Source organism: Myotis davidii, unplaced genomic scaffold (assembly GCF_000327345.1).
Source record: "Myotis davidii unplaced genomic scaffold, ASM32734v1 scaffold842, whole genome shotgun sequence".
Taxonomy (NCBI): Eukaryota; Metazoa; Chordata; class Mammalia; order Chiroptera; family Vespertilionidae; genus Myotis; species Myotis davidii.
The window spans coordinates 482,683-498,672 of NW_006293540.1; the positions used below are offsets into that span (position 1 = coordinate 482,683).

Genomic DNA, 15,990 nt, shown 5'->3' on the forward strand with positions numbered 1-15,990 from the left:
ACCATACTTCCTTTCTAGGACTGGCTACAGGGAGAAGGGATTATTTGAGTCGATCCTTTATGGCCAGCTAAGTTTTTCACTATATGTGAATATTCTCCATAGCGGATGCAGCTTGGGGAAGGACATTGATCCCCACAGTAACCCTCTGGCTGTTCGGGAAAGCACCTATGTGGGCAATATTGAATAGTCTCCATTCATTGCAACACAGAATTAGAGTTAGGAGTTGTGGATGATATGACTGGGGGGAAATTGATTAAAGGCCCCACTCACTGGAGATGCCACTTGGAATAGTGACTAGGAACACTGGCTTTGAGTCTGCTCATGTCAGCTACTAGCTAAGTGGTTTTTTATAACATACTTAAGCTTTTAAAATGTTGGTTTCCTTCTCTGTAAAAGGAGAATAATGGGAATACCTACTTTATAGGGTCTGAGAATTGAATTAATTTATATTTTTATCCTATATAATAAAAACCTAATATGCTAAGTGTCTGGTCATCTGTTCAACCAATCAAAGCATAATATGCTAATGATATGCTAAGGCCGCTCAACCGCTCACTATGACATGCACTGACCACCAGGGGGCAGATGCTCCAACAAAGGTTAGCTTGCTGCTGGAGTCCGGCCAGTTGGGACTGAGGGAGATGGAGCCCAGACATGCTTTGGAGCCCTCCTGCGGTCCCTCCTTGGCTGGCCTACCTCCTGCATCCCTCCCTGGCCCCAGTCGTGCACTGGTGGGGTCCCTTGGCCTGGCCTGCACCCTCTCGCAATCTGGGACCCCTCGGGGCATGTTGGAGAGCTGGTTTCGGCCCGATCCCACCAGGTCGAGGGACCCCCTTGGTGCACGAATTAGTGCACTGGGCCTCTAGTGTGTGTGTGTGTGTGTGTGTGTGTTAGAGGCCCAGCGCATGAAATCATGCATGAGTAGCTTGCTGCCACTTGCTGCTGCTCATCGCCGGGGGAGGAGGAAGGGGAAGGGACCAAGAGGTGGTCAATGCACCTCATGGCAACTGGTCGCACAGTCATTCCAGTCATTGTGCTTATGGTCCCTGGCCTTCTATTATATAGGATATACATACATACATACATACATTGCTTAGTCGCAGTGGTTCTCAACCTGTGGGTCGCAACCCCTTTGGCGGTCTAACAACCCTTTCACAGGGGTCGCCTAAGACCATTCCGCATATCAGATATTTACATTACAATTCATAACAGTAGCAACATTACAGTTATGAAGTAGCAACGAAAATAATTTCATGGTTGGGTCACAATATGAGGAACTGTATTTAAAGGGCCAGAAGATTGAGAACCACTGGCTTAGCGTATTGCTAGATACATTAATGAGCATTCATTACATATAAGCTGCTAGTATTACCAGGTGAGGGAGGGTCTAGAGGAGTCTGAATGTATTTAGTAGGGAATAGTGAGCCTTTGTGTCACCAGTTCAGTACTCATACCTTGGCTCTGAATCGTATTGAAGTTTTGCATATTTGTATAACCTCCCTAATGTGACCGTTCACTCCTGAGAGGCATATTTCTACCTTTTGTTATGATGTCTCAGTGTCTATGACAGTTGTGGACCCAAAGTAGGTATTTAGTGAATAATTCATTTTCTCAGGTGAGAGACACCGACGCTGCTTTAGCCTGTAGTATTAATAACAAAAACATTTTCACACAAATACAAAGGTAAATTCTTGCCTAGAAATAATCATGTGGACTGTTATCTCCTAGTTTGCTGGTGGCTATAGTACTTCTCTTCTGTACTTATAACTCCGGAATATGACCTGGAAATTTAATAGACATCAGAAACCATTTAACATTTTTAATAATAATAATACATACATACATACATATGTAACTGGGAAATTTTTCAGACATTGCAGAGTGTATGAGATAAAATATGAAATCACTCCTCTCCCAATTTCATTCCCTTAGTGTTTAAGTATAATGATTGTTTTTGTTTAATAAAAATAAAAAACATTCCTATAAGTAACAAAATAATCTATCAAGAATTGCTTCTTGATCTCCCTTTTCTGCCTTTCATCTCTTTGAAACACACAGTACTGAGGCTACAAGTGGATCCTACAGAATGTTTTTGCCTTTCTTCCCTCATCTCCCACTGCTAATTGATGTGTTTATTTAGTTGGCTGAGCCAGCTTCATGGAGACTACCCCTGTGGGAGTGTGAAGACTGTGTACTTGTGTGCTAGAGGATCATTCCCAACAGGGCTGGGTTGGGGAGCGGAGCCCAGGCAGAGCATTCCCAGTTCCCTTTGCCATGTTATTCATAACTGGAAAGAGAGTCTTTTAGCCTTTACCTGTCATTTAGTGGACCCTCCCTGTGCCCTGTAAGATCGTATTTATGCCTGCAGTTGGAGTATGGATCTGTGGAGACCTTTGGTACTCTTAATCTCTTTCATTCACCAGTCCATCTGAATTTGAATGTTCACTTTCATATCTGTCTTCAGGCCAGTAAATCCTGCAAGGGCTTCTGAAGCATAGTGCTTCATGTAGGTAGGTGAGTGGGTGGGTGGGTGAGTGGGTAGGTAGGTCGATAGAGATAATAACATTGAGTTGATTGAAGGAAAGGACAAGAGTTGTTTTCCTTCCTCTTAGGATGCCCAGAACGGCTACGGAGAAATCATCTACAATAGCCCAACATTAAGATAATGAAAATAATTTATACAGTGATGGGTGACAAAGGTAGACTTTTCCCCTGAAAAATTATGAGTAAAAATTTGAAGTTTTCATAGCATAATGTCTAAGAACTAAACAAAGGGAAGATTTTTATGTAAAGCAAACTTTCGTACCATGTAGAAATTATTCTTGGACACTGGAGACTGCTGAATTTTGATGTTATGTAACTTTAAAATGAAAGACCGTTATCAATCTTTATCTCTAGGGAATGTCACTCTCATTTTCTTAAGAATAGCACAATATGCCCTGACCGGTTTGGCTCAGTGGATAGAGCGTCGGCCTACAGACTGAAAGGTCCCAGGTTCGATTCCGGTCAAGGGCATGTACCTTGGTTGTGGGCATATCTCCAGTAGGAGATGTGCAGGAGGCAGCTGATCGATGTTTCTCTCTCATCGATGTTTCTGACTCTCTGTTCCTCTCCCATCCTCTCTGTAAAAAAAATCAATAAAATATATTTTTAAAAAAAGAATAGCACAATAATTCAGTGCTTCAGCATTTGGCTTCCTCTTAATTGATTCCATTTTTCTTTTCATTCTCTTATATTAAAAATACTTTATAGGCTTTGTTACAAAAGTAACATATGCTTATTATTAGGAGTACAATAGAACTTGGGGATTTGGGATAGATATGTTTGCTGTTTGATTGTGGTGAGGGCTTCATGTGTGTACATATGAAATTTGTACATATATGTCAAGTGGGCCATATTGTACACTATAAATAGATGCGGTTTATTGTATGCCAGTTACTCCTCAATAAAACTTTTTAATTTAATGACTAAAATATGGACTTATTTTGTTGTTAATATGTATTTTCATTTGTTAGAGATTGAGCATTTTTATTGGATCAGCCATTTGTATTTCATCTTCTGTGAATAATTCAGTTTGTCTCTTTTTCTGTTGTATTTCTTTTCACTTTGTGTAACTTACTCTTGCATTAGTAATGATAAAACCCATTGTGTCTTTCTTACCTGTTGACAATATTTCCCCCTGGTTGGCTTACTTTGATTTTGAGGTCCATTTCTCCCCCTTTCTTTTTCCCTCCCTATGACTCCCCCTCTCTTTTTTCCCTTCTGGTTTTTAGGTTTCCTGTCTCACTTAAGATTTTTCCAGACTCCAGTTATACTCCCAAGTTTTTTATTTTTATAGTTGTAGTTGTTATATTAGATTTTATTCCTTCTGGAATTTTTTTGGTGTGGGCTATAAGCTAAGGGGTTAATTTTATTTTCTTTCTGGAAAGTACCCAACTTTTACAAATACCGTAGGATAAATACCTCCCCTCCTCCAACACACACACACACACACACACACACACACACACACACACACACTGAATTGAAATACCACCTTTATCTTCTATTAAGTTTCCAGATAAGCTCCACTCTTTTTTAGGGTTGTCATTGTTCCATTAATCCCTTTGTATATTCTTACTGTTTAATCACAGTAGTTTCACAGCAAGTGTTAATACATGATAGAGCATGCCCCTCTTGATAGTCTGTCCTTTTCCAAAGTTACCTACTGGTTTTTCATATACAAATTGGAAAGGTATTTAGTCCTAGTTCCTTCCCCAGACACATTTGCTTCTGATTGGAAATGACATTTTATTTTTGGAAGGATTAACATTATTATATGAAGTATCTTCTTCATTTATAATAGCCTTTGTACATTTTTTTCTGTTTTATTTTATGCAGAATAACTGATTGTAGTATTGGTGGTTGATTCTTCCTTTAAAAATAGTGTGAGGCCCTAACTGGTTTGGCTCAGTCGATAGAGCGTCGGCCTGCGGACTCAAGGGTCCCAGGTTCTATTCCGGTGAAGGGCATGTACCTTGGTTGCGGGCACATCCCCAGTGGGGGGCATGCAGGAGGCAGCTGATCGGTGTTTCTCACTCATTGATGTTTCTAACTCTCTATCCCTCTCCCTTCCTCTCTGTAAAAAATCAATAAAGTATATTTTAAAAAATAGTGTGAGATCTTTCTGTAATTTTGGATGCATTTTGTTTGTGATAGTGTGAGTTTTAATGGCCATCAAGTTAATGTTAAAAGCCTGACATGAGGTTTAGAAAATGCTTCTGAAGGTTCCGTTTCCTGCAGCTCTCAGTGGGTAGAGGATCCCTTCTTGAATTGAGGGGGAAGAAGGATAATTGGGACGAGAGAGAAAGGAAACATTACTTCCTTGTTTGAAGGAAGTGATGCTCATGATTAGGCGGAAACCAAGTGACATAAACCCAGATTTTCTTTGATCCCCAATGATTTGATGTCTAAAGTGTGGGGTCAGGGGGGAGGGGAGTGTTGATCTAAATGCGAACATTTTTTTAAAAAAATATATTTTTATTGAGTTTTTACAGAGAGGAAAGGAAAGAGATAGAGAGTTAGAAACATCGATGAGAGAGAAACATTGACCAGCTGCCTCCTGCACACTCTCCACTGGGGATGTGCCTGCAACCAAGGTACATGCCCTTGACCGGAATCGAACCTGGGACCTTTCAGTCCGCAGGCCGACGCTCTATCCACTGAGCCAAACCGGTTTCGGCAAAATGCGAACATTTTGAAGCCATCTCTACCTATAACTTCCAGAAGGACAGTGGTTGAAGACTGCAGATTTGCGCAGTAAAATTACGGCTTTACTTTTCATTGAATAAAATGGGAGGTCAGGAGGTGAATTGTTGAGGAGGGAGGGTTTTGCCAAATCTATTACACAAAATTTAAATTGGGATTTTGTATGTGAGCTTAAAGAACAGAAGTAAGAGAAGGACTGTGGAACTAAAATGGCTTATAATAATTTCTATAGTTAATGCATGTTCTTTATGATATTTCAAATATTACACTAGATCCCAAGCAAGCATGTGGGAATGGATATTGTGTGGAGGAATCCTGCTGTGTTGTTAATCTGAATTCTATGCTCTTAAATCGGAAAGTCTCTGTTGTGTGGTTTTGAGAATTTAATTTATAATGTCATTCTACCTATTGTTATAAATTGTAATTTAATGAATTTGATTTGTTCCCCCCTACGAATTACTAAAGGAATAGAATGCCCTAAAGAAAATACTAATGACACAAACAAATTTCAACTCATAACTTACTTTGAGTGAGAAATTTCCTGGCATTTTTTAAAACTTGAAGGAAAATTTTTGATTCTGGCAACTAGTTAACTTGAATATGGTCATGGACCTGTCTAGTAACCACAAATTGACTGAAGTTTGGTATGTGTTTGTGTGAGCATACATCTATATATATTTGTGTGTGTGTGTGTGTGTGTGTATAATATTTCCCCCAATTGTAAGGCAGTGTTATAGTTTACCTAAGCAGTGAAGGAGTATTCAGATAATTTTGTATACTCACCTTAAAAATAATTACGGAATGAGAATTTAAAGTCACTTTTTCTCATTTTTTTTTTCTCACTGTTTCTTATAGGGTAACCAGGAGCCAACAACAACTCCTGATGCAATGGTTCAGCCTTTTACTACCATCCCGTTTCCACCTCCTCCACAGAACGGAATTCCCACAGAATATGGAGTGCCACACACTCAGGACTACGCCGGCCAGACCAGTGAACATAACCTGACACTCTACGGCAGTACACAAGCCCACGGAGAGCAGAGTAGCAACTCGCCCAGCACACAAAACGGATCTCTCACGGTACGTGGATTATGAGGTGGACGGTGGAAAGGTGCATGTCATCTTTGAGATCGTCACCTTAATCGTCATACCAGAAACCCTTTTGAATTAATTTAGCATTTACATTACACTACATAGCATTTATGTCGCTTCAGTTCTACTCCAAGTATTGCAATTAGAAGATAAGGATTTAGCATTCAAACTCACAGCCCCAGCCCAGGAGCTTACAGTGTCGAGGTGGATCAGTTTAACAAGGTAAGTGCAGTGGTGAGACTAAGCTTAGGGGGATGCTGCTCTTTTACATTTCACCAGTAGCTTTCATTCTGCACGTTGCCTCCTCCCTTGAAATGCTTCGTCTGTTGGCCTTTGTGACCCCACTGTTTTCCTCCTCAGCCGTGGGAGTTCTTTCTCAGTCTCTTTTGCTGGTTCTTCCTTCCCTGTTCAGCTTTTACTAGTAAATGTTGCATTTCTTTAGGCCTGGATCCTAGGACCCCTTTTCTCCTATTGTAAACCTTTCTATATGTAATTGTATTACTAAATGTATCTGGTTTCTCAAGCAAAACCTGTGACTCATTCTTTTTTTTTCTCCTTCATCTCTACATCTCATCCACCAGCAAGTATTGGCAACCATACTTCAAAATATTTTCTTACTTCAACCTCTTCTCATTATTTTAAGAATACAGCTGGATAGTGTTCACGACTAAGAGCTGAGCTCTTCTGCCAGATTTCTTGGGTTTGGGTCCTAATGTGGCCCTTACTTAGCAGTGTGACCTTGGGCCCGTTATTTAATCTTTCTGCCTTGGCTTGCTCACCTGCAAAGTGAAGACAGTGGTACCTACCTCAAGTCACTTTTGGGAGATTTAAAAGAGTTTAAGTTGTGTAAGGTAGTTATCATCATCATCACTCCTCTGATTCAGACCTCATCACGTACCCGTATTTCTTGTGTTGCTGTCGCCAGTCTCCACATAGCAGCCAAAATAGGTGTTTGTTGTTGTTTTTAATGTAAATAATGTTGTTTTCCTGCTTGACTCTAGTGGTTCCCCAACATACTCAGAATAAAATCCAGACTCTCTACTTGCTTTACTAATCCCTGGCCCCAAACTCTTTGCCTTCACTTCTTACTACTCACTTACTAAAGTAAAGGAAATGTCTTAAATTAACAATAGGTTTGTATCACCTATATAATATTGTCTGTGGGATTGTGTAGTATATTTCTGACACTAAAAGCGTTCTACACTCTACATAGAAAGATCTACCTGTAATTTTTAGATTATTTTGCCTTTCCTCTATCAGATTGTCAGGAGATGAACTTTATTCAGCCATTAAGCCATATGATAAGATTTGTTTGAGTTTGTTTTAAGTATTTTGCCTGGACTTAAGCTACTTTGTGGTATGCAGCTACTAATGTTTCTGCATAGTGATTTTCACTCTCGTTTTTACTTTTAAGCCTGACTAGAAGTTGCCCCTGTGTCTGCATGGCTTAGTGGTCAGCCAGTCATCTGGGCAGAGGTGCTGAAGCATCTCCAGCTTGTGAAGCTTTCACCATCTATTTGTGGGGGGGAAGCATATTCGGAGTTCAGCCAGTTCTCAAGTTTGCCTTGGGTTTTTCTTTCTCGTGGGGCCTCTCTTATCTCCCCTTCATCTGTACAGATTCATAGTCAGTGAGGAGAGTGTATCCAGCTCCTCTGTGATTGTGTCATTTCCAGGGTCTCCCCTTTAGATTTCTGGCTGGCCCACCACTCACTCACCCCGGTTAGACCACAACCTCAAACTAGAAAAACTGTATTTTCCATTAGGTTTCTACTAAGTTTGCCACTTTCCACTGACAGCTGTGGGTTTTCTGCTGTCTCCTTCAAATGCCCCTGTTTGAGTGTACTGGTTTGCTTGGCCCCAGCCCTGGGCTGATAAAAAACCAAGGTCTCCCCAGCACTGCTGAGGGCTGGGGGTGGGTTAGTGGGTTAGAATAGCCCTAGGCAATAAGTTTGTAGACTCCTGCTATGCTGGGGTCCTGCCCCAGCAGGTCCAGGGGTCCCCAAAGGTGTGGACGGAGTCGGCGAAATAGGAATGACACGGAGACAGCGTTCAGTTGATCAGCAGCCTTGCCAGGATCTCTAGCCACAATCTCCAGCCAAGTTCTGTGTCCATGTTCTCTTGCTAGGTTCTCCAGCCACATTATCCAGGTTCTCCAGCCAGGTTCTGTAGCCATGTTCTCTCGCTAGGTTCTCCGGCCAGGTTCAGTCGCCAGGTTCTGTAGCCGGCTTCTGCAGCCAGGTTCTGTCTAGGTTCTCCAACCAAGTTCTGTAGCCAGGTTCTGTCCAGGTTTTATTCCCTCCCTAACTTCAGGGGAAAATCCCTACCTGGGGAAACAACCTTTCTCAGAGAGGTGACCTTGGTTAAAACACATAGTGCCAAGAAGGTGACCAAACATATTAAGAACAGTATGCCATATATGCCAGGTCCCTTGAAACAGCAAGGATGGACCGGCTTCCGGCACTGCTAGTCTTACTCTAAGCTCTAGCAATTTTACAAAAAAATTTCTCTGTTTATTAATTGCCTTTGATTGATTTCCAGAACCCTGAATGACTGTTGGACAACTTCGTCCAGTGTTCTTATTGTTTTCTTGTTTTGAGAAGAGGATTCCCTGACCTGTTCATGCCATCATAGCCAGAAGCCCTTTCCCATTTCATGATAGTTTACAATTACTCACTGCATCTGCTCACCACTGCCTGTTTCTCTTCCTCTTTTTTCCCTATTGCCACCATTTCCCATTGTTTCAGGCTCCTGGATTGTATGTTTCTGAATGATAGTATTAAAGGCGAGCTCTGCTTCTAAATATAAATCTATACAATTAGGACCACTTTTTCTGTACAGTTTGGCATTATATTGACCAATTTGTATTCCTGAAGAAATATTGAAATAATATTAGAAATCCATGTGCCACCCTAATAATGTTTAGATTGTGAATTTATTGGTGCTGAGGAGAAAATGGAAAGTCCCTTTCGAGCTGTGTCTACTAACAGATAGCACAGATTTTATAATTTGGGAAGTTGCTAACAATAAAATGGTAAATTATTAGGGATCTCTGTTGACGGTATTATATTTTTAAGTGTTCATTTTAAACATGAGTGAATTCGCTGCTCTTAAGCCACTTGCCTTTGGTAGTTGTATGTGTGTGTGTTCTTGGGGGATGTGTGTATATAGAGAGATTGAGTAGTTGAGCAGTGTATCATAAAATCTGGATTTGACAACATTACATATTATTCTATTAAACTTTAACTACCTAATTAAATGTTTCTTAAAACGGGTAGTCTGGTGATTCCTGTGGCCAATTAAATTCAAAAGGTAGATAGGAGCATTGTTATTTATAAGTAAATGATATCTTAACTTTACATAAAACTTTTTAGTTTAAAAATTGCTTCCACAAACAGTATTTTATTGTGGTTCATAAAGTAGCCCTTTGTGGTATGTTAAGGTATTCAAAGTCCATACTTTCCCCGCCCGCACTCTCCCTCCCGCTGCACAGCAGAAGGCAGTGTGGCTCTGCACTGGTCCTCTAAGCCAGCGGTCGCCAACCTTTCCGACCTCACAGATCACGAATGGTCCGCAGACTACCGGTTAGTGACCGCTGCTCCAAAGGTTTCCTTAAACCAGTAGTTGCCAACCTTTCGGACCTCACAGACCACCAGTGGTCTGCGGACCACCGGTTGGCAACCGCTGCTCTAAGCAGGCTCTTGACCTCGTTTCCCACTCAGCCAAGTCAGCTCTGCTGGAATCCTTGCCTAGCGTGCCAAGTGAAGCTGGATTTGTGTATTCTTGATTTAGGCTCAAGTAGAGTTCTAAGCTGACCACTGTGTGTGGTACTTACAAGGTGTGATTATTCTGTACTTTTGTCTCCCTAACTAAATTGTAAGCCTTTAAAGAAAAAGGTATTTTTGTTCATCTTTGCATTCCCTGATTTTTCACATACTTGGTCCTTAATAGTGACTCAGTAAATATTTCTTGGGGGAAAAATGAAAGAAGATACAGGTGTGCCAGGAGAGATCTGAGGAGAGAGAAGGGGGGGTGGGGGTGCTTCTCGGTGGGATGGTGGCGATCTGGGCCTTGTATTGAGAGTGATTAGAATTTGAACATGCGTAGGTGGTGGTGGAAGAATAGGAATGTCATTTCTCAAAGCAAAGGTGGAGAAATGGAAAAGATCAAAATATCTTTGAGTGAAAGCATGGGTTTCCGTTCGGCTAAAGTTGTGGGTGCTGAGGCATACTAATGGGGAGTAAGCTGGGAGGGGGTCACTGGAGTACCTGTTGGAAAGAGCGCTTGAATACCTAACTGAGAAATGACTTCATTGAAGGTTTTTGTGCAAATCAATGGAGTGAGAATTGTGCTCTCAGAAGATGAATCTGCTGCATATACAAGATGAGCAGAGAAGCCAGGACACTCTTAGGAAAGAGTCTTAGGCTTGGAGTTGATAATGAGGTTCTGGATTAGGGGGTTGCAGTGCTTATGTAGAGGAAGGAATTAAAGAGAAATTATGAAGGTAGTATATACAGGACTTGACAGCTGACTGGATGAGTAAAATAAGATCCTTATCAAAGATTGTGTGATCCTTATGCAATAACTGTGTCTTGAATAAATCATTTTACCTCCCAAGTTGCAGTTTCCTCATCTATCAAATGAATATATCTGATAGGATTAGAGTGAGAATAAATTATATATGTTTGGAAATTACTTGTTTAAATAGTTCTTTAAGATAATTGCCTTTTAAATCAGTTGTTCCGATTGATGTCACTTACATGTGCTTTTTTTTTATTATTGTGAGCTACAACAGTATTTTAATACTGGTCTTGTTTATGTTGGATAGTCCCATCTTATTGATGGGGAGAACAAAAGAAAGGACTCCTCATACAAAAAGGAGAAATAAGCAATGAAATCTGGAATTTTCTCTCTAAAATGTTTTTAGAAATTGATTTTAACATTGTGTTCTTAAAATGAGAGCTTGTTTTGACAGTCAGTTGGTCTCATACTGTGCATTAGCGAGGGAGCGCAGTTAGGGGTCTCCCACCTGGGTCTGCAAAGGCTTGATTATCCCTGAGCCTGCTGCAGAGAAGAAAGGACAGCAGTTCCTGTATGTTTAGATGTCTTTCCAAATGCCAGCAGGCATGAAAAACCAAAGTGTTTCAAGTAAACAAGCTTTGGTGAATAATCTTCAGATCTGAGGTTCATATTTATATACATATTCTGCCTACTTATTAGATTATACATTTCTTGAGGGCAGGAACCATTGTCCTCTTCTCATTACTCCTATTGGTATATAATTGATGTTTATTCTTGGGTTTTCGAGCTTACCGCCAAATCAAGTGGCTCTGACCCAGCCATGGGCAAACTATGGCCCACGGGCCGGATCCGGCCCATTTGAAATGAATAAAAATAAAAAGACCGTACCCTTTTATGTAATGATGTTTACTTTGAATTTATATTAGTTCACACAAACACTCCATCCATGCTTTTGTTCCGGCCCTCCGGTCCAGTTTAAGAACCCATTGTGGCCCTCGAGTCAAAAAGTTTGCCCACCCCTGCTCTGACCCCACATTGTCCACCATCCTCGGTCTCTTCACTACATCCTTTCTTTGGTGATGCAGTCTGATTTTCTTGCCCTCCTCTATTGTCAGAAGATCAGTCTGACCAGCTTCCCTTGAAATTACACACTGACTCTCTTGTGGATTGGTTACCCACTAAAACATAGCCAAAAGGTTGTACCCCTTAAAAATGGGCCCATTTGCCCAAATAAGGACTTGTGGAACATAGTGGAAAAAATGGGGTGCAAATCTTTCTATCACGTGATGTATTGTTGGGCCTGTAGCAGAGGGATTATTATCAGCACATTCTCCTTCAGACTAGAGTTAGAGGCCTGGCGCGTCAAGGGTCATGTGAGACTCAAAACATCCTTTCGATATATTGCTAATATTGTTAACTTCATCATTATTGCTTCCTCTCAAGGGTGTGAAGCACAAGCACACATATCCTTTAGATGTGCTTAGGGTATAAAATACATCACAGTCTTATTTTATACAAATTTGAATTGTTCAGAACTGAAATGGGATATAGAAAAATTAATGAAATTTCACTTTGGGGCAACTTTTAAACTGTTAAAGAATAAAATTTGACTAAGAAAATTTTACAGATCTTATTGGCTTTATTCAGTGATACCTGAATTGAATAGCATCCAATCTAGCAGATAGAAAGGAGCTTTGAAGAGCTGTACAAAGCAAGAGATTTTATAGGCCGAAGGGAGCAGGAACAAGGAAGTCCTACTGGGCATTTGCTAATTGGTTAAAGCAGGGTTGCTCTCCTTATATGGAGGAAAGGGAAATCTTGGAGTTGGGTGTGGCACCTTGTGCTGAGCAGGCAAGTGCGGGTTGGTTGATGTAGGCCTGCCTTTTCTGGGAAAGCCAAGCATAGACATTTTAGTTAGGTTTTGGTTTGTTGACATGGGCCTCGGCATAAGCAACTCCATTTTGGGTCCAGTCTGGTTCCTTTTAACAGAACCAATGTGAATCTTCCTAAATGAAAACTTTGTTAATAATTGCCTAATTTCAAAGCTATCTGCATTGTGTGGCAATTCACATGGCAGTTCTACTCTTAGCAGTTATAGAAATATCTTCTATCCTTTGGTAAGTTTAGTCTTGAATTTTGCAGTTTTCAGAACCACATCCCTTATACTATATGTGACTAACTTTGTAAACTGAAAATATCCAATTCATCCTGTGAGGAAGACTCACCTTGACTGAAGACCAACCCCCATCCACAAGCTACTTGTGTACAGTCTCTTTTCCACAGTTCTAAACTCCAAAAGTCCTGAAAATGATTTTCGTAAGTTTACAGCAAACCTCATAACCTATATATAATCTTTATTTATGTGAATATGCATACATTTTGCTAAAGAACTATTACTGCCCCACGTCTCACTAAGGGTTTTACATTATAGATTTATACCCATTATTGCCAAAATCCTAAAAATTCTGAATTCTGATATACATTTGGCCCTAAAGTTTTCAGATAGAGTCAAACAGCAGAGAGATGGAAAGTACAAGAAAGAGGTAAGAAAATTAGAGGACCAGTCTGGAATATCCAGCATCTAATAATACAAGTCTCAGAAAGAGAGAAAGATAAAGTGTATAGGGTGGAATCATCAGCAAAGTAATTCAAGAAAACTTCCATGGACTGAAGGGCAATAATTTCCAATTTATGAGACCATGGGATTCCCAGCAAAATAGACCAAAATGAACTAAACCTACATTAAGGCATATCTGTGTGGAATTTTAGGACGCTGGCTCTACCAGAGAGAATGGGAGGAAGTCACATACAAGAAGATGGGAATCATGATGCCATCAGATTTCTCAGAAGCAACACTGGGAGCTAGACAACAAGTGCAAGGTGCCTTCAGAATCCTAAAGGAATTTTTTTAACCTCGATTTCTCTACCCAAACACTCATCAAAAGGAGTTGTGTTAGTGGATGTTTTAGACATGAATCGGATTCTCAGGAGGTTTACTGTGGAAATGGAATTCCCTCCTTCCCATTAGCCTTACAGAGGTGAAAATAAGAAATTACTACATCCCAGGAAACAGAAGAAAATTAAATATTGAAGGAAATGGATACTTCATAAATCAGAATATTGTTCCTGAATTACAAGATTCCTTTTATCTCGCATAAAGTTTTATGATAAAGACTTGGAAGGTTATACTTCACCTTGTATTGCCAGAGTTCTCTTTCAGCCCAGAACAGAACATTGATTCACAATGTATAAATAATTAAAATATTTTTATGTTTCATAGAGGAGTCAGAAAAATTCATCCGTTTCCCAGGTATGCACATTTTAAAAATTTGAGTTTAGCAAAACAGAACATTTTTAGTCCTCATTTCTAGAATGAGGTTTTGAGACTTAAAATCTGATGTGCTGTTCAGTGTAAAAGCCCCGGGCTCTCTGCAGTGTTGACAGATAGCTGGACCTCACTGGCAGCTGCGTTGTTTGAAGCGTGGATGTACAGACTTGAGTCAGCGGGTCCCATCTAGCGTTGCCACTGTCAGCCTACTGTAAACTCTCAGTCACAGACTCCAGCCCCTTCTGTTTCATTCCCTGCCCAGTGAATAAATTAGGTCAGGAAATGACCACAGAAGGAAAAGACAGAACCTTCGGAGATTGTTTATATAGGCAGTGAAGTTGCTCAGCGGCTAGCAATAGAAAATAAAGCAAACCAATTCTGTATTGACTGAGATTTTTCTCAGAACAGTTTAACTGTCCACTTTTTTTTTTTAAATATATTTTATTGATTTTTTACAGAGAGGAAGGGAGAGAGACAGAGAGTTAGAAACATCGATGAGAGAGAGACATCGATCAGCTGCCTCCTGCACATCTCCCACTGGGGATGTGCCCGCAACCCAGGTACATGCCCTTGACCGGAATCGAACCTGGGACCCTTCAGTCCGCAGGCCGACGCTCTATCCACTGAGCCAAACCGGTTTCGGCAACTGTCCACTTTTCACAAAGACATGGCTAAAAACTTTTTCTTATTCTCTGAGTGTTGTCTGTCTCAATAATTAGTCTATATTAAGGTAAACTTAAAGTTGAGAATGCCTAATGGGAAATAGCTCATTACATGGAATATACATTTTCTATTCTTGTGTCCATTCAGTACCAAAATCTACTTTGCAGTATCAATTTAGTAGTTCTCTGTCATTTTTCCTTTGTTAAATGTCAGTGTGCCTGGCTGGTTTTCTTTCCTCTAGCTTTTCTTCCCCTTTGTGGCCTCACCTGCTCGTCTCCCTTCAAGTAGAGAATACCTGTCACCTCTTGTAGTTTTTCTTGTCTCTTGCCCCATGCCTATCTCCGCCCAGGAGAAGTCCTGCTCCTTTAGGTGAGTATTCTGAGAAAGCGAGAGAACGGGGTCCACGCATGTTCACCCTTCTGATGAGAAGAAGATAAGAGAACACGGTGCAGTGTGAGAAAGGAGGTGGATTAGCACATGAGACTGGGCTGCCTGGTTTTGAATTCCTACTCTTCCACTTAATAATATGTGACCTTGGGCAACTAGCTTAACCTCTCTGTGCTATAATTTCTGCCTCTGTCAATTGGTGATAATAATAGTATCTTCCTCATAGAATATTGTGAGAATTTTAAAAAATAATACATTTAAATACAATATAATATAGTGGTTAAGTACATGTACTAGAGCCACTACCTGTGTTCGAATGCCTGCTTCATTACTTTGGCAATATTTCTATTCCTCAGATCCCTCATCTGAAAAATAGGCTAAAAAATAGTACCTACTATGTTCTCAAGTTTAAAAAAAAAATTACCTCCTGTTACAATTGTTGAATTATATGAGTTAAAATATAGAGAGTATAGTATGTAGGCCAGTATCTGCAAATAGTTAACACTATTTTAATATTACTTATTATTAAAAGGCTTAGATAAGAATTTGTTGTATAGTATTCACTCAAGAAGTAGTTGATATTTTACAGGAAATCCCCATTTTCAACAATATTCTGTAAGAAGAAAGATTATGGTTTTGAAGAGAGGAAAGCATTTTAGAGCCACAATTTGATGCCACTATCTTTCCTCCTCCCACCAAATAATTTAAATGAACACGGCAATACTAAGCAACTAGAACTCTATACACAGTTGAGT

General features: G+C 40.3%; 1 protein-coding gene across 19 annotated transcripts in view; it reads left to right on the forward strand.

The window, feature by feature from the left end:
* Nucleotides 1–15,990, forward strand: part of RBFOX2 (RNA binding protein, fox-1 homolog (C. elegans) 2) — a 192,586-nt gene that overhangs the window by 130,509 nt on the left and 46,087 nt on the right. For all 19 annotated transcript variants that reach the window (XR_001514464.1, XM_015566189.1, XM_015566192.1 and 16 more), the window contains one exon: nt 6,103–6,327. Coding sequence is in view for 18 of the 19 variants with exons in the window: in XM_015566189.1 (XP_015421675.1) it covers nt 6,103–6,327 (225 nt within the window). In the remaining variant the exon portion in view is untranslated. The remainder of the gene's footprint in view (nt 1–6,102; nt 6,328–15,990) is intronic.